The following is a 23,057-nucleotide window of genomic DNA, read 5'->3' on the forward strand; positions in this document are numbered from 1 at the left end:
GTTAACCCAAAGCCTCCTTGTCTATATAAGGCTAACTGAATTTCCCTAAAGAATTCATCAAACATTTTATAGTTTATTGAATCTTTAATGGAAACTTTTGATAAAATTTTTTAACCCCTAGTCTTAAATTACTTTCTAATCCAATCCCCTCACTTTTTTTATATGTGGTAACCAAGATTCAGAAAGGTTAAATGATTTTCTCAATATCACATAATCAGTTACCACTGGAACTGAGACCAAAACTTCAACCTCCTGGTTCCCAGAGGAGCATTTGTTGGCCAGATAAGAACAGCCTCCTGATTTCTGTAGCAACTCTTATCTTTGTGGCTGTACACCTATTAGCAGATCTTAAATACCAAATTCAGTCTCAGTTGATTAATTTTGAAAATATCAGACCTATGCACGTCCTCTCCCGTTGATTACTTTAAGACAATAAATTTATCTGTTGTTTCACCTTTCTTACTAGAGTGTGAAACTAGATAAAATACCTAAGGACCTTCTTAGCTCCCTCTAGTAGCTCATATTAGACGTGCAAAGTTGACTCTTAACGTTACTCACGGAATGGCACCAGAGTGTACTACCTATCCTTTTCCTGGTTCTCACCTTGATCAGATCCACACCCCTTGCTGTGCAGAAGCTATTTGGAAATCTCACATAACTTGCGCCCTAAGTTTCTAGAATCAATTTTGTTCCTTTTTTTTTTTTTTTCATCAGGGGAACACCAGTGTCCATATTCTCTTTCCTTTACAGCAGCAGAGAAGAGTTTGTGTCTATGCCTTTTTTCAGGGGAGGCGGGAGTAGGCTATGTACAAGCACGAGGCTTGTACTTCAGGACAATGTGTGGTGTCATTATGATGATGCAGTGACTTCAGTTTCCCACCGTGAGTAAGATCATCCCATTGTTCCCCTATACAGAGGAAGAATAAAACTTTGGAATAGAAGCATTACTCACCCTGCCAGGCCAGTGTTAAAAACCACTTCACCAGCAACAGAGGATGGATGGCCGAAGGAGTAACCTTTCATCTTCGTTCCATCTTCCAGGACAATGTGTGCTGTCTGTGCCTAAAGAAACAGATTCATGAATTTTAGCAGAATACAAAATATGAAACACAACTACTAGAAAAAAAATCCAAAAGTATACACCAATGTACTAAATAAATGCACATTTGATGAAACCATACTGGATTTGGAGTCGTTCTCCTGTTACTTATCACTTTTCTTCAAATGTATGGCTCTTGTCACTGGCAGGTGTTTTATTGTGTTTTGCTTGAAAGAGGAACTGAAGTATGTCAATACATTGTCTCCTGGTAGAGTTATTGACAATCTGGAAATGTTTCCATTTAGCAGAAATGCTATGTGTCTGTCTTTTCTCTCTTAATATTCCTTACCTTTGCTCACATATAGCTTTAAGGGAAATTCATGAGTTTGCAAAAACATTGTGAATTGTACCATACAGCTCATCATTACTCTGAGGCTTAGAGCTAGAAGGAATCTTCAAGGTTATCTATCAAATGGCAATCCGCAGAGCTCTTGTGTGTGATGGAGTTGTCTCAGGGGCTGCCCCCTCCCCAAGCCTTCTGATCATAAAGAAATGGAAACTTTATCACTCTGTTAATACTGATGCAAAAGCAAGGACGATGGAACATCTGAAAATATATCACATTTCTGCTTTTTAGTAGAGTTAATTATATTCATGTCTGGGTCTCTCTTCAGATTACAAGGCATTCTGAATTTGACTATTTTACTATACGAATCTTTGAACTAGCTTCTATAAAATTTTTGGTAAAGAAAATACTCCAAATTCTTCAAAAAAAATACTCTAAATTCTATTATTGAAAGAATTTAGGTCTAATTCTCAATTTCCATAAAGTTCAGAGGAGAGAGGAAGGTGTTAAACCACACTTTGGGGAACAAAATCTGGACTCTGTGAAAAACCCTATGACAAAATAATTGGGTCACAGTTTTAAACAAACTATAAAGAAAACATCTCTGCGATAATTAAGGAAATTTGAATAATGAATTGATATTTTATTATATTTAGTGTAATATTTTTTAAGATTGATGATGACATTATAGTTATATCTTTTTAAGAATTCTCATTTTTTAAAGAGTTACACTGAAATACTTAAGCATAGAATAATATGATATCTGAGAGCTCTTTCAAAATGAGGTTGGGGGAATGAATAGGGATACAGATGAAACAAATTTGGCTGCGTTGAAATTACTGAAGTAAGAAAGATCATTGCACTGTTCTCTCTGCAAAGGTTAAGTGCAGCCACTAAAGACAGAAACATACTAATTCTCTACTTTCCTTTCCTTACATTTTTAGCTCTGGACTCATAATGTCCAATCGTTTGGTATTCTGCCATCCACCTCCAGTCTTACCACACACACACACACACACACCAACCTTGGTATACAGCAGGAACACAATACATGATTTGTAGACCTCTGTTTCTACGTTTCTCTAGCTTTATAAAATGAACTCATCTTTTTAAGTGTTAAAATGGTAAAGCCTCATTATTTTTCTATAGTAATCGTCTCTGTAGAAATAGGTCCCTCTTTAAGTTGCAAAGTACACAAGTCCCTTGACATTGGAATGATTGCTCTTCAACGTAGTGTTTGATTATCTTTAAACCAATACACCATGTGCCTATATATTGTTTATGTGTAGTGTGTATACATATTAACTTTTATTTACACACAAAACTATCTGAGTATTTTCTATTAAAATTGATGTTTACAGTATTCCGCTCAATATCAAGTTTATTTTTTGATTGGAGCTGCAATGCATAGATTTCAATGTATATTTCTGAGAAAGTGCTGTCCTGCACATGTTATGTGTGGTTGTGTGTATGAGTGTGTATGTGAGTGTCCACGGACAGAGTTAGCCAAAAGAATGATGTCCTTCACCTGCTTTTCAAATGATCTTTGAGGTAAAGTTTTATTTTATCTACAGTTTTGGAACCAGTGTTCAAGATCTCAAGCTTCACACTTTACCTTTAAATAGTCGTGGTTTATCTTCTCAGCCACCAAACTAAAAAAGCTTTTGGAATTACTCAGCACAGAGGAAACCACAATAAATAATTAATGTAATAATGAGTGATGACAAGATTTCCCTGACAAGAGATTGGCTTAACACACAAGTTCTGAATTCTGCTTCTGTATCAGGAAATCAAGTTTGCATGTCGCTTCTAATAGTCCAATATTCTTATTTTATATTTTAATTTGTCAACCAGTCTTTATTTATAATTCAAGACAGAGGTTGATGATTTTAGGAAGTAAGAGTGATTATGTTCAGTGTATTTCCAAAGATTGTTATAAGCTAATCAAACGTCTATGGTGATGGTTCTTAGTAGGGATGTGTTTCCTGAGAAAATTTCCTAGGTATCTCTGACATGTTTCACTAGGTGAAAACCTTTGGTCCAAGTAATAGAAATTCACTGTCAGAAAAATATTTTCTACTGAAAGTATTATTTTCTGTTCTTGGGGAAGTCATGTGTAACCCACATGCTTTCACAAAATGGAGGGAAGGCAGGAAACATTTTCTTAAATAATATTTAACTTTGATAGAACCTAAAATAACTGTACTTAGTTGGCAAAACTTGGCATGTGGATGACAAATTTCAATTGTCTTCTATGTAACAATTTATCTACCCTACTCTGAGCCATACCTGTCTAATATATCACCTCTGTTTATATTTTTCCTTTTGCTTTTCTCTATCCTCTTCGCACCTAAGAATTTCATATTGTCTGATCTATGGGCTAGATGCCATCTAATTATTTTAAAGAAAGGTAAAAATTAGCATAATCAATCTGACTTTTGTTAGCGTATTCCTACAATTCTATCTGGTATTTTTCTTCCTGTCTCCATGGGACTAGTTTTCTACTTTGCTTTCCATCTTTTAAAGATACATTTGAGGAGACATTTACTGTTGCCCAAAATAGTCCCTGAGATTGTGTTCAATATGTCTTTTTGCTCCTTTAATTATATTTTTTGTTCCTTTTGGCAGCTTTTATGGATCTTCCAATCCTCTTTTCCACTACACATTACATTGTTACAAGGCTTCTGTTTATTGCCTGTAGTACCCTTTATATTCCACTTAACTACACTGGCCTCTGATGAGTTTAAAATGGTAAGTGCCAATTGACTTACCTATGAATTGATGGAGAGACTGAACAAAGAGCTATTATTTGGAATTCCCTCTTCTAGCTAACAGGTCCCCAAATGCTATTTCATTCCAATGAGTCCAAAAGAAATCACCTTGCTACCATCATAAGATATTTTATTAGCCTCAGTCGTAGTAGAAAGAGATCTGTAGTCTAGGAATTAGACTGTAACATTGTTATAATTTTAGTGCCTACTACCAGAGCACTTTGGTAGTTCGAAAGCTGATAGTGCAAAGGAAATCTTAAGGTGAAGAGAAGTCTGTACACTCATAGAATGTCAGGGAAAGTAACCAAAGGCTATATGAGTTCTACAAAATAAATGAACTCTATCATGACATAGTCCCTAAGTGTTTAATAAAAATGTATATGCCAATGGGACAGTTTAGACCTTCAGGTCACACCATCATTTAGCTCCCACTATGTGCAAAGTACCCTGCTAGGCTCCGGAGATACATCGATAAATGTCCCCAGTCCCCACCAACCCCCGCCATATAGTAAAAGGACCAGATATGTGCATGGATGATAAAATAAAGGAAAGTTCAAGAAGAGTATCTCTTAAACACCTGAAGATGCAAAGATACATAAAACATCTTTTCCTTTCAGAGATTTCTCTTTCATAAAATAATTCACCCTTTCCTTCTCCTTCATGCTTTAAGTAATAAAAATTAAAATTTTAAAAAGGAAACTTGTCAGATTTTGAATTTAAAGTCTAAAGTTGAACAATTCCTTCAAGTCTTTACTCTAATGTCATCCATCTTCTTGGCAAGACCTATTTAGAATTACAACATGCCTCCAGCACCCTGTCTCCTTAGTCTACTCTTCTTCACAGCTCTCCTTGTCTTCTAACACATCAACCAGTGTCGTGTAAAACAGCTTCCTTATCCCACTAGGAAGTGAACTTCACATGGGCGGAGTGCTGGGTCTGCTTTGTTCACGGATGTGCCTGCCTCCAGGGCATCAGTGCCTAGTACACAGTAGATAATCAGTTAATTTTTGTTGGATGAATAAAGCATCATTAAGTTACAATCTAAAAAAATACCATTTAAAAAATACTAAAAAAGCATAATTAAATAGTTAGTTTTAATTTTCTTCTAGTTATAAATTTTTAAAGAGACAAGTGTATGTTTTGAGTTGCCTTTCTGCTGTTGAAGTAACAGTGCCTTTCTACAATATCTTAAGTGTAGTCAGTGTGGAGATATTATAGTGGGAAGAAGATGTGCATGATACTGAGGGAGAAAGGGCAAAGAAGGGAAAGGTCAGTGGATGGTTATACCAGAATACGCATGTTGAGTCTGCTGCATGTGAGTGTTCAAATACATCTTATGCAGAGTTAAGACAAATATCATGGTAACTCAAAACACAAGGATCATTTATATCAATTTACTAGGGATTTCACATAAAAGAGGCTGACAGTGCTTAAATTACATAACAAACTGTTTCAGACTCTAATTCACTTTGAAAATACAGAAAAAATGAGAAAGCTCTCCTTACTCAATGCATTCTAAAATATAGGAGTATAGAAAGAAAATCCTGTATTCTTCTACTCAGTTTTAGAATAGATTATACAAATAAACCTTGCAGAAAAATTATTTTACACTTCTCATATTCTCACATATTTTTGCCATAGCAAATTCAAGTGAAAGGTCTAAGTCAAATTCAAAGAGACCAACGGTTATTTTGAACACTGAAAGCTATTAATTTTTTAATCACCAAAATGAGTTGAATAAACACGTACTGTAATTCACCTTGCTCAGTGTGAAATGTGCGTCTACTAGCTGCTGCCTGTCTCCAGGTGGATCACTACAGAGCGATATAAGCAAGCAACAAATTCTAAGGTGAGTTTAATCTGACTCCCTCTTGGTGGAATTGAGAAGGACTTCGATTTGTTCTTACTAGGCGTGGAAAACAGCTGTTCTCTTTCTAAAATACAAGTACTTATCTAAGTATTATTTGCAAATGACCACTTTGGTTTATTTTTCTTTCTTCCTTTTACTTTTTTTCCTTGATCTGGTATAAGTAGTATCAATCCTTTTATTATGTCCTTACAGCTCTTCATTTTACTTTCTCCCCTCTGGGTCTCTTACTAACATCCCAATAACTTTTCTTAGTAAAACCTTCATGTAAATTAAATTCTGCATGTGACAGGATCCATTTAGAAGCTGAATTTTAATTGGGTACTCATTTCCATTATAGTCTAATTCTTCATCACCATTTAAGTGCATACGGAATTATAAGAATATTCTTCAACTCTCAAGATCATAGCCAATTAAAAAATTAACTTTTAATTCATTATCTAATTTTAGATCTAAGTGCCTCAAAGTCAAAAGACTAGTTAGATGTTGTTGATGTTGTGACCTTTTTATTCATATTGACTCAACCAAACTGACAACAAAATGCTGAAATATAACAAAGAAACTTCAGGTTTATATCTGTACTAATCTTCTATTTAGAAGTAAAGACATATTTAAACTGCTTTCATTAATCAAGTCAGTCCTTTTCTCCACTTAATGTTATTTATCAACCCAAATATACATAGTCCACTAAAGATAATAAAAGCCTTACCACAAGGAGCAGCAGAAACATTGAGCTTCTATCCAGAAATCTCATTTCAGTAAGGTCAAGCGCATTGGGGTTGGCAAATGCTTATATCACAGGCTTTTAAAGATAAAAATAACTATTCATACATATATAGGGAATATGTTACTATTCCCTAAATAAATATTGCCCAAATTTGCTTATATACTCATGATCTAAATTGTAAACCAATTCAGAAAAAAACATTTTCATATAAGAGTAGAGTATAATTTTCCATCTAACCAAGGGAGGAATTATTTCTAAATATACAGAGGGCAGACTTCTGGAGAAAAGCAGTGAGAAGAGCAGACGATTTAGGGAAAAAACTTCATAGACTATACCAATCACTTCCTCCACCCTGGCTCGTTCTTCCCATCTATACGTAGCTGTATCCACTGGGAACTGTTTGAAATTGTGCTCTGTGGAAGGGAAAAGATGAGGCATAGAGGAGGCTGGGCTAGAGAGAGCAATTTTGCTCATCTCTTCCACCTTTCACCACCTGGCTTTTCTTTCCCTTTCATACCTTGCCTGCTGAAATGTGGATTTCACTTATTTTTTGGTTTGTTTCTTTGTTTGCTTAGTTTGTGTTTGGGTTGTACACTCTTCATCAACTGTTGTGTTTTAAAGGTCAGTTCTGCAATGTCTTTGGAGACTGTCAGAAAAACAAACCTTGAAGACCACTAGGCGTAATGACTCAGGTATGCCCAGGTCCTTAACCTTCCATCTTACCCTCTCTTCTAGAAACTCAAGCTGGTCATCTTTGTACATTAACTAGATAGGCACTGAAGGACTTATCACTTCTAAAGTTAAGGTTAGGTAAAAATTGGCACTTATAATTTACTTCCCTATATCCAAGTATATGATGTGACAATAAGATTATAGTCAATACCAGACAGCATCAAGGACAGAGACCCTACCTTCTCTGTCCAACACAGGATCACCAGCACATAGCACAGCATCTGGTACCTCGTGGGTGGTTGTGGAAACCATTTTGCACCTCTCTGAATTCATACCGTGGCCCACAAAGTTAACCTTCAGGGGCTCTGGAAAGATCATTTAACCTTGGGTCCACAAAAGAGAGGTAACTAACAGATGTGACTGGTGACTTTGGGAAATGGAATTGAGCAAGATTGTCTCAACTCTTCTTAACTCTCTTTCCAAAGAAACCTGTTCTCAGTTGCACATCAAAGTGGGAAGTCTGCAGCTTGGGAGCAAATGCATTTGACTCAGAGAATGGAGTTCTAAGAAGCCCATTTGGTTACAGATCTAGGCCCTGTTTTCCAAATAGCTTGAACGGTAGTAAAGCTGATATTCATATTTCTCTCTATTTGAGTACTATGTCTTGTTTCTCAACTCATTCTAAATTTAGAGGTTGAGGAAGGGGTGTGATTGATTATCACTCTTAAAATCCTACCAGTAGTAGAAAGAGAGCAAATACTGATTGGTTGAATGAATGGATGAATGAATGAATGAATGAATGGCTATTAGGTGGCAAAGATGCTGCATAATTCTTCTTTTGTTTCTCTGAGACACAGCTGGCTTGCAAATTACACTCCTGCTTTGGTCCAGTTGTATTTTAACTATTCCTCTTAGGCTTTGTTCACAAATGTGAGGAGCAATGGGCAATTTATAGCTGTATTTAATTCCATGTGATTTATTTTCTGGGAAACTAGTTAAGGAAATAAAGAACACCTGGTTCAACAATATGCCCTCTTCCACATTCCACCAAATAGAGATGTGAGTGAGCACAGCAATTCCTTTTTTAAAGCTATTACATCATCATTAAGCTTTGTTCACACTTTAGTCAAATTAATTTAGTCAGATAATCTACTATTTAGCAGAGCACTGTTAAATTATTAAATGATGAATTCAGTGAAAGAGGAAAAGTTACAACAGAAAAAATAAAAGCATATATACTCTCTTATCCTATATGCTTCTTCCCCATTTCTTTTAATACTGAAAACATTAAGCATTTTTTTTCACTTCATACTTGATATAATATTTACTTTTTACTACATTTTAAAAATAATTTAATCATTTTATTTTTGATTGAACTCTTTTTCTAAAACACAGATTTTCAATTCAATATTTTTCTAGTAGTGGTTAGTCTTACAAATCTTTCAAATCCAAACATATTAATTCTAATAGTAAGATATTAGTTTCAGTTTCTCTCCCTTTGGCATCTTTTCCTAACATCTCTTGGGAGTAAAATTTTCAAATCACATCTAGGCCTACAGGCTAGGTAATAAAGTTACTTAGATAATTATTAATCTAATTAAAAATAATTCCAATGGTGATGGGAATGCAAAATGATGGAAAACAGTATGTAGATTTCTCAAAAAATTTAAAATTGGAACTACTATTTGATCCAGCAATCTTACCTCTGGATATTTATCCAAAGAATTGAAATCAGGATCTCAAATAGATATTAGCACTCCAATGTTCATCACAGAAATATTCACAAAATAGCCAAAATATGAAAACAACCTAAATGTCTATCAGTGGATGAATAGATAAAGAAAATTTGGCATATATATGCCATAGAATATTATTCAGCCTTAAAAAAGGAAGGAAACCCTGCCATATATGACAACATAAATGAACCCTGAGGACATTATGCTAAGTGAAATAAGCCAGTCACAAAAGGACAAATACTGCATTATTTCATCTATATGAGGTATCTAAAATAGTCAAACCCATAGAATCAGAGAGAATTGTAGTTGCCAGGGACTAGGAGTAGGGGGTAATGAGGAGCTGCTAATCAATGGACATAAAATTTCAGTTGTTCAGGATAAGTAAGTTCTAGTGATTTGCTGTACCACATTGTCCCTGTAGTTAACATGACTGTATTGTACACTTAAGAACTTGTTAAGAGGGTAGATTGCATGTTAAGTGCTCTTACCACAATAAAATAAAATTCTATTATCTTATGTTAATAGAAATCTAGTCTTCCATCATTGGGCAAAATAAATAAAGCTGTATTCAGCATATATAACCCAACCATTCCCTTTTTTCCCTTTATTTTTCATCTAAAATGCCCATCACATGCTAGTAGAGAATTTGTTCGTTTGATACAGTCTCATACTTATAATATTCCATTTCTATACTAAATTCCCAAATAGTTTACAACTAATAATTTATCCATTTTTATCGCCACCTAACAAAACTGAGGCTGCTATATTTCTATTGTTATTGTTGTTGAGGTTTACATATAATGCTGACACATGCTTGGCACTCAATAAATATTTATATAATTAATTTTGAGAAGAGTAAAGATAGCATGTATACTTCTGTTTTTTCTCTAGTTTGACTTCATATGTTAAAGCACCTGCCATTTTGTTTTATTTTATTTTTAAATTCTGGAATAATCCTTATTTTGGGGGGGGGGGAAGCATTAACATTTCTTAAGCATGCCTTATAGAAGTAGACTGACCTGTGACTGTCCTATTTCTACCCTTTGGCATTGCTTTAATGAGACCCTTTAAGACATAAACCAAATTGCATACCATTACCTATGCTTATGAAAGTCTACATGCAGTTGCACAAATAAACTGTGTATATAGATTTAAGTGACAAATTTCTACTGTTCTGAGAACAGTATCTTATTTTAGAAGGAATTAGGAAGTTATGTTGGAAAAATATGCCTTGGGAGCAGATTGCTTTCACTGAAAACTCTACTTTGGCTCTGTCCCTAAAACATCATCAATAATAGTTACCATGAATGTGCTAGGCACTGTCTCTCAAGCTAATGAGGGACTTTCTCCTCTAATCCTCACAAAACAAAACAAAACACCGAATTAGGTAAAATTAAGCCCTCCATTTTGGAGTAAAGCTAACGGAGGCTTAGCGTAGTCAAGATCATCCCACTAATAAGTGGAGAAGTAGCTGTTTATGAACCTAATCAATGGGACTGGAACCCACAACGCTTCACCACGCTACTACAGCCCCTCCCTTGGAGCTGTCGTGTAGAACACTGCAGCATAAACTGACTTATATACTACCCATTTTCTTTTTCTAAGCTTACTTCCATTTCTGCTTTCCAGTTTTTTTTTTTTTTTGAATGGGGATAATTCAGTCACAAATTGCGCTTAAATTTACTTGTAAGAACTTTAATTCAAAACTACCACCAGGTAAGCTCCAACATGCCCAGGTCAAACAAGAATTACCCATCTGTAAATCTGTAAATTGTCAGAGCAAAATATCAAGTAATTAATTATAACCTATACTCTAAAGAGAACCAGAAGGTTTTGAGAACTCTCCACACTGGCTCCAGGCCCTTGAGTTCCCAAGCTTTCCAGACTGTTAGGACCAAAGTTGCTATGGACATGGAGATGGTCTTCTCAGTTCCCTTCCAGGAAGGACTGCACCCTGCTGCAAGGAGTGAGGTCAGTAGACAGCCACAAGCTATCAACTCCTTCAGAGTCTACCTCAGCTGCAGAGAACTGCCCGGCCCTCCCTGGAGTAGCCCACACCCATACCAGGTGGCTGCTCCAGGCTGGGATGTAAAGATTTGGGCCCAACACTCTGATGTACAGGAGCTTTCTATCAGGTTGACCGAGGCTTTGTCAAACCTGCATCACAATATACTTCATCTCTGCCTAATCCTGCTTCCTGAACTTTCCCTCCACTGAAGTTATCTCTAATAAATATCCAACTCCCTAAACACCATCTCAGTGTCTACATTTAGAGAACTCAACTCAAGACAGACACATAAACCAAGTAAGTCTGGATAAGAATCCAAAGGTTTTGGAGAGCCTCAAGAAAGGAAGTTTTGCTATTTATTGGGATTCTAACTCGGAAACTACTAGATGCATGTAGAACATTGCAGGACATGTGGATGGTTTCCTTTCTTCATGTATTCCTATAACATAGGAACTATTCTAAACTTTGAATGAATTTAGCACAGCACATAAATGTTAGCCAAGGTCCTTAGTCAAAGCTAATGGTACCTCAAGTTGTTAAATGTTCAAGAGTAGACATTCACCTTGTGGGGAGGCAATAAGCACAAGTTCAGTTTGCAGTTACTTAAATAAAATTCACAAACACACACACACACACACAGATTTCTCTATACCTTCTAAAAGCCTCTTGATTGACCTTGAAGCAATGTTTAAATTGTATCTGTAATTACTGACATTTTCTGTACCTCTTCAGAATTATATTTTTCTCCTATTCATGTAGTTATGTTTGCAAAACATACAAACCAGCCTCCACTTCTCCAAAAAAAAAAAAAAAAAAAAAAAGAGGCCTAGGATTTATAAACAATATGGATAGCAAGGAAAATACATTAAAACTAGTTTATACTCATAGTTTGACTTCGTTTAGCCTCGAGCATACAAACATTGTGGATCTGGGAGCCAATCAGGTTATAAAATAAGTAGTCAAAAATTGCATTTCTTAATGACTTTATCTGAGTTTGAAGATTAAAGTTTGAAATTAGTAACCTCTATGTCCCAGCAATACTGTTACTTTTATCTGCAAATTTATAGGAGGAACATGATAGGACTGTAGGCTTTTTCCACACATAATGTTTAAATGGGCTAAAACTGAATTTTCTTGTGTATATGCAATTACTCTGTTTTATCTTTTCTTTTACAATTTTATTTTTCTCTAAATTAAGCTGAATTACATAAATATCTATATGGTCCCTATTCTTATATTACTTAAAAATTAGGAATTTTTAAACAAACTTGGCAATCTTTGGATACTGTACTTTCTCATGTTTGTAAAGCCTTGGGATTCTTTCACAAATTCTAAGAAATTTTTGATGAAAATGCATTTTTTGTAAGGAAGATTGCATTTAAGTAGAAATTCCAATAAATTCTCTATTTACTTGTTGGTCTATCAGCTACAGATGTTGCTACTGCTGTTTACCGTATAAAAAAATATTTTATTTTTTAATGATGTTACAAAAACATGATACTGCAAGTAGATCTGAAATTTTTCCTAAACATATCTCTTCAGGGTTTTTAATTTTTCCTTAAAATTGAAATTCATTGTAAACCAACATTTACAGGTCTATTTTAATTTCATAAGATGATCAATTAGCTTTACGGGAAGACACATAAATGACCAGAATTTTACACTCTAATACTCTCAGTTTGAGATCAAGTTTTAAAAGGTAGCTGTTTCAAACCATTTTCCAGGATAAGAACAATGCAACAATGATTAATGGGAGTCACACAGCTAAACTCCCCTTCAAAAACTTTGAAAATGTGTCCCTGGTGCTATGCTCAGCTGATTTAGAAGGCTTAGTCTTAAGAAGTAACAGTCAAATACGAACAGAATTAATAATTTAACCTATAAAAGTTTTGAAACAGAGAAGTGTTTATTATTGTTGTTAGGTTTTCCTTTGCGTAGTAACAGAGTGTTATCTTATTAAAACTCATCTACCTGTTCTGTTATCGTTCCACATCCCAGCATCATTCTGAACTAACTTTGAGAATACTGATCCTTTACTTTGAACCAGTTATCTTTGGATTCTTTTGTTCAAATAAGTCAAAAGAAGACTTTCCTGCCATCAAAAATTGCTTATGGTGAATACCCACCAGATTAGATTTTTGTATATGTGGAGCTTACAGGACTATATGAGAAAAAAAATTTCGAAAATTGAAAAACAGCATGTTTTGTTACAAACACATGACAATATTTTGGTTGAAATGGAAGAAATATGGCATAACAGCATTGCCCTAAAACATTGTATTCGTAGAATTACTAACAGCCATAAAAAGCAGGAATCCTCACTGATTCTTTGATTTAAACAACCTGTTTTCAAAATGGAATCAAAAAGTGTAGGAAAGAAAAAGAAAAGAAAAATCCAATTATTTTGTGTTGAGATAAAGTACAGTACATAAATGGACTCAAGTAAGAAATAAAATCACACCAGGAGAAACTATTTAGAGCATTCGGAAGCCAATTTAAACAACTATGGCTTCAGATACACATATAAGCACACAAACAAAATGCCAAATTAAAAAGATCCATATGATGTTTAAGGCATAATTAAAATTCTACCCACATTTGCTACATGCATATTCACTTTGTGTGCAGAAACAGATATCCACGTGTCCTTGTGTTCACTACAGCACTTACACAGCTGTGAAATGGGAAGAACAGCATTGTTTCTTCCCCCAGGTGTGAGAATTCACCAGCGAAATGTTCTGGATGCAAAGCCTCAAGCTAATTTAGCAGTAAGTTCCATAAAAGATTTGAATATAAAACATCATAGCTACAATAATCCCCTTAAGCTAGTAGTGGAAATGAAAATTATTTACTTTGGGAATCTGACTTTATTGCTGTTAAATCATTTGTCTACGTAAATTATTTGCACATCAGAAAAAGAAGAAGCCTCATGTGTCTATTTGCATTTTCACCAAGGCCTAAAGCTATATAATATATTTGATTTCTTGTTTACCTGAGGTTTCCTTGCTATTAGTTCGTGTCGGTACTCATCCTCTTAAGAAATAAAATAAACCTGAACCGAGCTTTAGAAGGCAGGACACTTAAAGCCAGAATTTATTTTTGTTTATTATTATATAGATAACATGGTAAAAAGTTAAAATCTTGAAGTGCTCTTTATTGGTAAATGAAATCTTATTTTTCATTCTTGGAGTTAATACTTTCAAAATGTGGATACTTAAAATTCAGAATTACAGCACAATTTGTTATGCCTATAATATTTAATGAGACTTCTCTGAAGTTACAATGCCTAACACTTCAGGATTTCAAAGTACTGTAACAGCAGTAATCAATTAAGCCTTACAACATCTTTAGTTAATAGCCTTACAACATCCTAAGTTCATATTAAGTCATCTGCCTTTGGTTAAACATAAGCCAGTGTTGGAGGAAAAAAAATTACAAGGTTAATTTACTTGAATACTTCTATATTCTAGACTTTTTTTTAAAAAATGAGCCAAATTCACTAAGTTTGAGTCAGATTACTTAATTTTTATTCTAGTTATGTTTCTTATTATAAATAAAATATAGTTTCAGAAAAATTCCACCCCAAGATACACTTCTAAAGTGTAGGTTTATTAACAAGTACTTAATGGGCATATGCTATGAGGTAAATTGTTCTGAATCTAGGAGAGATCTTTAATATTGTAAGCTAAATTTTTACTTTATGGTTATACATTTTTATGTTCTTATATTTAGTTTTACATCATAGAAAAAAAAATTATTTAGTAAAATTCTTAGTGATACAGCAACTCTATTGATTCATTTGTAAGAACCTCACGTTAGCCAATGACCTCCCTATGAAATTTAAAAGATCAGTATTTACTAAGTTGAAAAAAGGGAAAGAATAGAGGAGCCTTGAAAATAGTTTCATGACTTGAATTCATTTAGAGCAGATGAAGAAAATCAGGTGTAAGCTGGGATTCCTAGGATCCTGGAGCAGTCCAACACCAAGTCTGAGCCTGGCCCATGTAGCTTTCTTCAGTCCTCAGTCATTGTAGAGACCCTAGGAAATATTGGTCACATCAAGGGCATTCAGTCTTGCATAGCAAATTCCTGAAGCCATGAAGTGAGCTCTGGTATGACCATTGCCCAGGAGATATTAGAAACTCTCTACTACAACCTCCAACCTTTGGTACAAGTCGGGAATATGAAGAAAGTCTAGTGAAGATGTAAGAGCAGAAAAATGTTCTCTGTTTCCACAGCAGTAGGATCTAAATTTACCTTTAAACTATAAGTAAGTCCAGCTAAGCAGTGTCAAATAGAAACACAAGCCGCCACCAGCAGAAGAGGAATGCATGAGACCAAGACCAGCACCAGTTCCTTTGGCATTTCCCAGCCAGAATTCTTAGCTTCCGACCCAGGGCTGGGACTAGGGTGAAGCGAGTGAGCTGCCCCGGGCACAGCGTCAAAAGAAGCATGCCATGGCCTGGTAGTGAGAGCCTCCTTCCATGTTGTACCCTAGGTGTCTCACTCCCCTACCCTAGTCTAGGTCCTGTTCAACTGCAACTTTTTCAAGTGTTTCATGACAAGAAGCTCAAAACGTCAAGACATTGTTGGTGACAAACGTACAAGTCTATACTTTTAAAAAAGAGGGTTATAAAAGGTAGAGTACATAAACAAAAGTGCTCGAGAGACCACCTCCCAGTTAATGAAATATCGTCCACCAAAAATACGTAAAGTTGTTAATAATCCAAACTGATTCTGCAACAACTCATTGGGGATTGGAACACAATTTATCATTTCAAAGATCTGGATTATCATGGATGAAACCCAGCTCTGAAATGCATCTATATGTAGTAAAAGTCTAATACAATAATTATTCTTGAGAATGTGTAATAAACCTCTCCCTGCCCCACCTCTAATATGTACAAAGAGGTTTCAACGTAATAGTGAACTCTACGTCCTGTGAATGTCTTTAAAGCTACTACAATATAACTAATGATTCTAATTGTGGGAATTTTTGAAGCTGCTAATTTCTAATCAAATGACAATAGTCCTCAAGGCTGAGCTAACAGCTACTTCTGTGTTGGAATCAGAATACAATACCTCACAAAATTAAAGCCCTTCAAAGGGAGTAATGATTCCTGGGGCTTATCGCATCTGAAGTGCCAGAGAGAAGGACACTTGGACTGTTAGGTTCCTGGCTTAATTGTAACACAGGTCACCATCTTTAAAAATAAATGGATTAATGTTAGAAGCAGCACTTACTGAATCCTTTTCTATTCGTAGGGAACTTAACCTTTTCAACTTAATACCTTTGATTTCTAAATTCATTTGCAAGTAAAAATAAAACTATTTAGTCTTGGTGACTTTCCAAGACTTGTGCACTCAAGAATTTTTTTTTTAATTTGTAAGTTTCCTGCAGTCAGACTATCCACTTATTCATTTATTTCCACTTATTATTCTCCCTATACACTCCCAGGATAGAAGCTTCATGTTTATTTGTTAAATAAATAGATAGATAGATAAATAGATAGATACATAGATACATAGATACATAGATATTAGGATGTATATTCTGACTTTCGGAACTGAATTCATAGTGTAAAAAAAAAAAAACAAAAAGATGCTTTGCAACATAGTCCTTGAGTCTAATTCATTATCAGCAATATCTTCCTAGAGATAGATTTGATATTAAAGCAAAGGTTGAAAAATCATCATTATAAATATTTGAGAATTTTTATCAGATATCTTGTCATTGTAATAATTTGTAGTCCATGAAAGCATGAAGAGACTCTGATCTCTCTATTAAGTCCTTCTACTAAAAGGTACAGAAGAGAATATTTTTCAAGCACCCAGTTTTTGCTTTTAAAGTATTTTAGAGATTTTTAAGCACTTATCATGTATGATGGTCACACAATTCTTGGCATAAATCAAGAATTGTTTTCATGCTACAGATGATAAAATTTAGATTCAAAGCGAATATGTGACTTGGCCAAGTTTAGAGCACTGACAAATGTATAAGAGAGGTTAGAATCTAGCTGTTTTTATTCCTGTACAGTGTGTTTTCCACTGCACAACTATAGCTGGCTGAATGTAGTAATGAGCACTGAACATTTTCAGTACTAATAAAGAAAGATTGCAGCCTCTAAAACTTTCATAGTTTATGAGGGTTGATTATACCCTTGATATCAAATTCCTTTAACATGTAAAGTACCTTGAAGTTCTTTCTCTTCCTTACAAGCTAAATACAGCTGTGTCTATTGGCAAGGTACACTCCATATAAATATTAGCTACAAACAAATACCTGAGGAAGGGCCAAAATACCTGAGGAAGGGCCACATAAGAGTTCAAGTGCGTCACTGCTGTCGTCAAACCCACTCTCTTTGTCCATTGCCAAGGGGAGAAGAAAGTGACCTCCAATTACATTGAAAAGTCAACCAATCTGCAGTGCAATGCTTAGAGATCCAAATACAGGTAACTTCCATGATCCATTTACTATCTATAACTGGCTATAATACTAATAACCTTTAGTGACTGTTCTCACTGCCCTTTGCTGATCATATGTATCTATATCTTCATGACTGTAACTATCTTTAAAGTAGGGTGCCCTTATAAAAAAGAGTAAGTTTAAATATATCTTTCTAAGAGAGTTGAGTTTTAAAAGTGAAGGCATGGTATGGAGATTTCTTTAAAAACTAAAAATAGAGTTATCATGTGATGCAGCAATCCTGCTCCTGGGCATATATCCGGAAAAGACGAAAACTCTAATTAGAAAAGATACATGCACCCCGATGTTCATAGCAGTACAATTAACAATAGCCAAGATATGGAAACAGCCTAAATGTCCATCGACAGATGACTGGATAAAGACAATGTGATATACACAGAGAATGGAATACTACTTATCCATAAAAAAGAATAAAATAATGCCATTTGCAGCAACATGGATGACCTAGAGATCATCATACTAAGTGAAATAAGTCAGAGGAAGGCAAATCTCATATATCACTTATATGTAGAATCTAAAAAACGAGACAAAGGAACTTATTATAAAACAGAAACAGACTCACAGACATAGAAAATAAACTTATGATTTCCAAAAAGAAGGGGAGGAGGAGAGGGATAAATTAGGAGTTTGGCATTAGCAGGTACAAACTACTACATACACATACTACATAGATAAACAACAAGGTCCTACTGTGTAGCACAGGAAACTATATTCAATAGCTTGTAATACCTATAATGAAAAAGAATACATATATAAGTACAACTGACTCACCAATCTGTACACCAGAAACTAACATGACATTATAAATCAACTATACTTCATGAAAAAAAAAAGGGCATGAAAAATAGTAGATAGAGGGCTGTATCAAAATAAGTGAATAACAACACACGTTCTTTCAGACTGCTGTATAGAATTTTAATTCACTATTGTGAAGTTCAAGAACTTGTATTTTTCATGCCTGGCATTCCTCCAAAACTTTGGCCAGAAATGATTGATTGTGAGTAATGGCTTTTACACTATGAAATGATGGCTTATTTCTCCTACAAATTTGTCATTCTTAGCTGTGAACTTTGGCAGACCCTTAAAACAGATCTGCCACCATGAGCTGGAAGAACTACTTTCACAGTGGTCCATCCACATAATTAAGCCATTTTGTTGTAGCTGTGGTTGTAGAGAGTGCTAACTACGACAGTGGAGAATTGGCTTCTAATCTCCGTCACATCTATGCCACTTTAAGTAGTCACTCAGTTTCTCCGTCTCTGGATACACCTAACCCTGTCTACCTGTTTTTGTGAGATGAAAAAGCTATTCCACGGGACACAACTTTGAAGCCTCAGAAGACCCTTCTAGCGTTAGGTAATATTATTTTCATCGCTATCTATTCTCTCTGAAGTGACATATGAGTACCCTTGAGATATTACTAGCACTAAACTGAAACCAAATATTCACCCTCATAGATGTAGTCACTGTATCTTTGATGATGGCTTAGAACATATCTCCTTTCTGGCTCTCTTGTTTCAATTCAACTGAATCCAAGAAAATTGTTGTTCCTGGGCTTCTTAACTTAAAATGATAGTTTCTTATACTTTCTCCTGAGAGATCTCTCCTCTCTCTCTCTCTTTTTTTCTTTTTCTCTCTCCCCTCACTTTAACTCCTCCTTCATATCTCCTTTCTCTTTCTGTCTCTCTCTTTCTTCCTTTTTTTTTTTTTTAACTCCTGTTTCTTTCCCACTCCTGTCAGTGGAGGTCACAAAAATCTATGGGCATTGCTTCGCCCTGCAGATATCATTCGGGCTAAAATCACTGAATCCTCACTTGAGCACCCCAAGCAATAGAAGCTGGGAGAGAGTATCTGAAGGATTTTTGATCAACCCACTGAGCACACAAAGTACAAGCAGAACACACAAAACTATTAGGACCTATCATTACATCAATGGATAGAGGTTGGTTGGTTGTTTTTTTTTTTTCTTAACTTCACTTTTTTGCAGCTCTTACTACTACTATAGAAGCAATATATTTAAACCTACTGTGATTACTTAAATTTTATATTCACTAAAGACAATTTTCATTGGCAAAGTTCTCTTGGAGTAATTTTGGACTTCTCTGGTAATAAATGCCTTCATAAAGGTATCAGAAGGAACAGCAGTTCCTACTGGAATTTCATAACTCAGTGGTGGGGGCAGGGGGGAGAGCACTCAATGTTCTTGTCCTGGACCTGCTCCTTAGTGAATAAATACACTTGGAGAGAAAGAATTATCAGCTGCTAATTGCCTCAGTGTCTTAATCTGCAAACTAAAAATAATAAATTTGTCCTTTTCAAAGAACGGCTAAGAGGAAAAAGGAAAAAGCAAAGGCAGTGTCTATATGATGATGTGCAAATATCAAAATTATGGAGAGATTTTCCTTCCAAAATTTTTTTCCCAGAAGACTTTACAGTGAGCCAACACAGAACAGGGGCTTAACACAGTATCTACTGTGATATGGGTCACGCACATATAAGCAAGTCCATGTTTGAATGCAAACTGTGAACAACAGTGTCTGGGCACAGTCTGAGCCCTAATGCCTTTAAAAATATTTGTTTTCTAGATAGAATATTTACATTTTACATATTCACAGGGATAGTGACCTGTCTTTACATTAAGTGAAAATCGTCATAATTTTACTCAGAACAGATAAAAATGAGCATTTGCTAAATCTACAGGTTTTCTAGCAAGGCAAATATTAATAAGTTAGCAGTTCAGAACTATGTTTTTGCTTTGTGAGTGACACCTTTGCTTCATCCTAAACTACACCCATACAATTTTATTGGGAACAATGAAAATGGGAATATTACCTTGACAGAAAGGAGCCTGATGCCAGGTCTTGAGAATTTCCATTGATGATACGCAGTCACATTGGTTAAGCTGAAACCTGTCTTCAGTGTCTTCACCACTTTACAGACTGTCAAAATCCTCGTCATTTTGAAGATGTTGATTTATGACTAAAATTAAATCAAATTACATATATTTTTAGGAGAATTTTGTTATAAAATGTTTTAATTAATGTGGAAGAAAGCTGGGGGAGGTGGGTGCAGCCAGGTGTTTAAGGCTGACTGCACAGTGATCTTTGAATTTCCATTCATTCTGTCATTAAATGTCTTCAGCCACAACTCCTCCTTCTCTTAAGCCCTCCCCCCAAGGTAATGTCCACAGATGTTCTGTGGACATGTAATACAAATTGCAACACACCAAACACTACCTTCTCCTGCTGAAATAATGCTAGTGCTGTGGAAAACCACTCATCTGTCAAAGGAATTGCTTATGCAGCTGAATAGACTGACCTAGACAGAATGGACAATCTCAGGAATATCACTTACCCTAAAGGGTAGCAACTTTCTAACAATGCAAAGGGTCAAAGATTTTTGCTTGTATTCAGTGTGATGCTTGCTTTGCCTTGAAAGACCTTTTGAATTCTCAAAGAAACTGAAGACTAGACCTGCCAATTTCTGCTTGGAAAAAGATCATGGAAATCACACAGAGTAAAAAGGACCCCAGAATAAGCTTTTCCCCACAAATATAGAATAAATCTTTCTACATTGTGCTTTTTTGAGTTGGTAAAGTAGTGTATTACATTCTTACTATTGCATTATTCTGTGTTCAAAATTTTAAAGCAATCAGTAATATTAACTAAAACACAACTAGAGCAAAGTAGCCTATTTCCATATTTCTATCCCCTCTTAATTTTTCAATTTGTAAGAAATATATAAAACAATGGTAAACATTGATTTTAATAAGAATACTCTTCTTTAGTCAAGTTTTTTTTTTAGTTGTTAAACTGTTGTTCTCAAAACTTGAACATTTGTGTCTCAACTTGAGTTGAAATTGATTCATTTAGCCTTTAATGCCAATGGAAAAGATGACAAAGAATGGCGTAGAGATTGAAAACTCCACTGCACAGGATGAGTGCTAGAATTAGGGATGGGGTGAGGGTTTTTTTAAAAAATACTTAATGTATTCATGTTTAAACATTCTGTGAAGCCAGACTACTTTACAGCTCCTGGAGATAGAAAACTGAAAAAAATAACAGCTGCACCAAACTACATTCCCATCAACAGTGCAGGAGGTTCCCTTTTCTCCACATCCTCTCCAGCATTTACCATTTGTGGACTTTTGAATGATGGCCATTCTGACTAGCGTGAGGTGATACCTCACCATAGTTTTGATTTGCATTTCTCTGATAATTAGCAATATTGAGCATTTTTTCATGTGCCCATTGGTCATTTGTATGTCTTTGTTGGAGAAATGCTTGTTTATAGATCATCATTCTATGAGAATTAAGCCAGAAAGAGAAAGAAAAATACCATATGATATCACTTATATGTGGAATCTAAAAAAAGAAAGATAAACTTATTTACAAAACAGAAACAGGCTCACAGACATAGAAAACAAACTTAGGGTTACCAGGGAAAAGGAGTGGGAAGGAATAAATTGGGAATTCAAGAGATGCAGATACTAACTAATATACATAAAATAAACAACAAGTTCATACTGTATAGCACAGGGAACTATATTCAACACCTTGTAGTAACTTGTGGTGAAAAAATATGAAAACAAATATATGTATGTTCATGTATGGCTGAAGTATTATGTTATACACCAGAAACTGACACAACATTGTAAACTGACTATATGTCAATAGAAAATACATTTTAAAAAAGGAAGCTGAAAAAATAGGTTCAATCTAGTGTATATAAGTAATTAATAAAATAGTAATATTACAGTAATGTCCAAATACAATGGAGGAAAGAAAGAAGATAGGAAGGAAGGAGGAAGGCAAGAAAGAAAAGTTCCCTTGTGGATGTCCAGTAAACATTAAATATGGGATTACGTTGAACCATTATCTTGACAGTATGCCAAGTAGACAGGGGTGAAAAAAGCAGGAGGAAAGGCATGAGCAACAGCATAGACCCATGAAATCATATCGTATATCAAAAAAAAAAAAAAAAAGCTAAGACAGTCTGATGAAGCCTAGATGCCAGGGACAGGTTGGGAAAATGAACAGGAACCATAACATGGAAGACTTTGCATGCCTTAAAATAGTTGATTTTAATCCATAAATCGTGTTCATGGTAGTCATGGAAGTGTTTTAAACAAAGATGAAATTTGTGTGAAAGAAAGATCATGGAAAATTAATTGGAGGATGAAACTGGCAGAAGAAAAACTTTCAACTCATAGAACTAAGAACTTGGAAATAATAGCACTTATTGCCTTAGACTAATTCTGTATTAGGTCTTGGTCTCATCCTTGTCTATGTATATACATGAAATACATAATGAGGCTTGTGTTTCTCTAATTAGAAAAATGGTATGTACTTATGAAAAAAGTTTAAGGTTCAAAATAAATTTAAATCAGTCATAGTCCCATTAC

At 35.0% G+C, this 23,057-nt stretch overlaps 1 protein-coding gene across 1 annotated transcript in view; it reads right to left on the reverse strand.

Moving 5' to 3' along the window:
- The window catches only part of CPS1 (carbamoyl-phosphate synthase 1), a 123,906-nt gene extending 103,292 nt beyond the window's left edge, over positions 1-20,614 (reverse strand). Inside the window, exons 1-2 of the mRNA XM_010994790.3 lie at positions 20,486-20,614; positions 953-1,062 (exon numbers count right to left, since the gene is read on the reverse strand). Coding sequence (XP_010993092.3) covers positions 953-1,062; positions 20,486-20,611 — 236 coding nt within the window. The 5' untranslated portion in view covers positions 20,612-20,614. The remainder of the gene's footprint in view (positions 1-952; positions 1,063-20,485) is intronic.
- Positions 20,615-23,057: the final 2,443 nt, after the last annotated feature.

Source organism: Camelus dromedarius, chromosome 4 (assembly GCF_036321535.1).
Source record: "Camelus dromedarius isolate mCamDro1 chromosome 4, mCamDro1.pat, whole genome shotgun sequence".
NCBI classification, from domain to species: Eukaryota; Metazoa; Chordata; class Mammalia; order Artiodactyla; family Camelidae; genus Camelus; species Camelus dromedarius.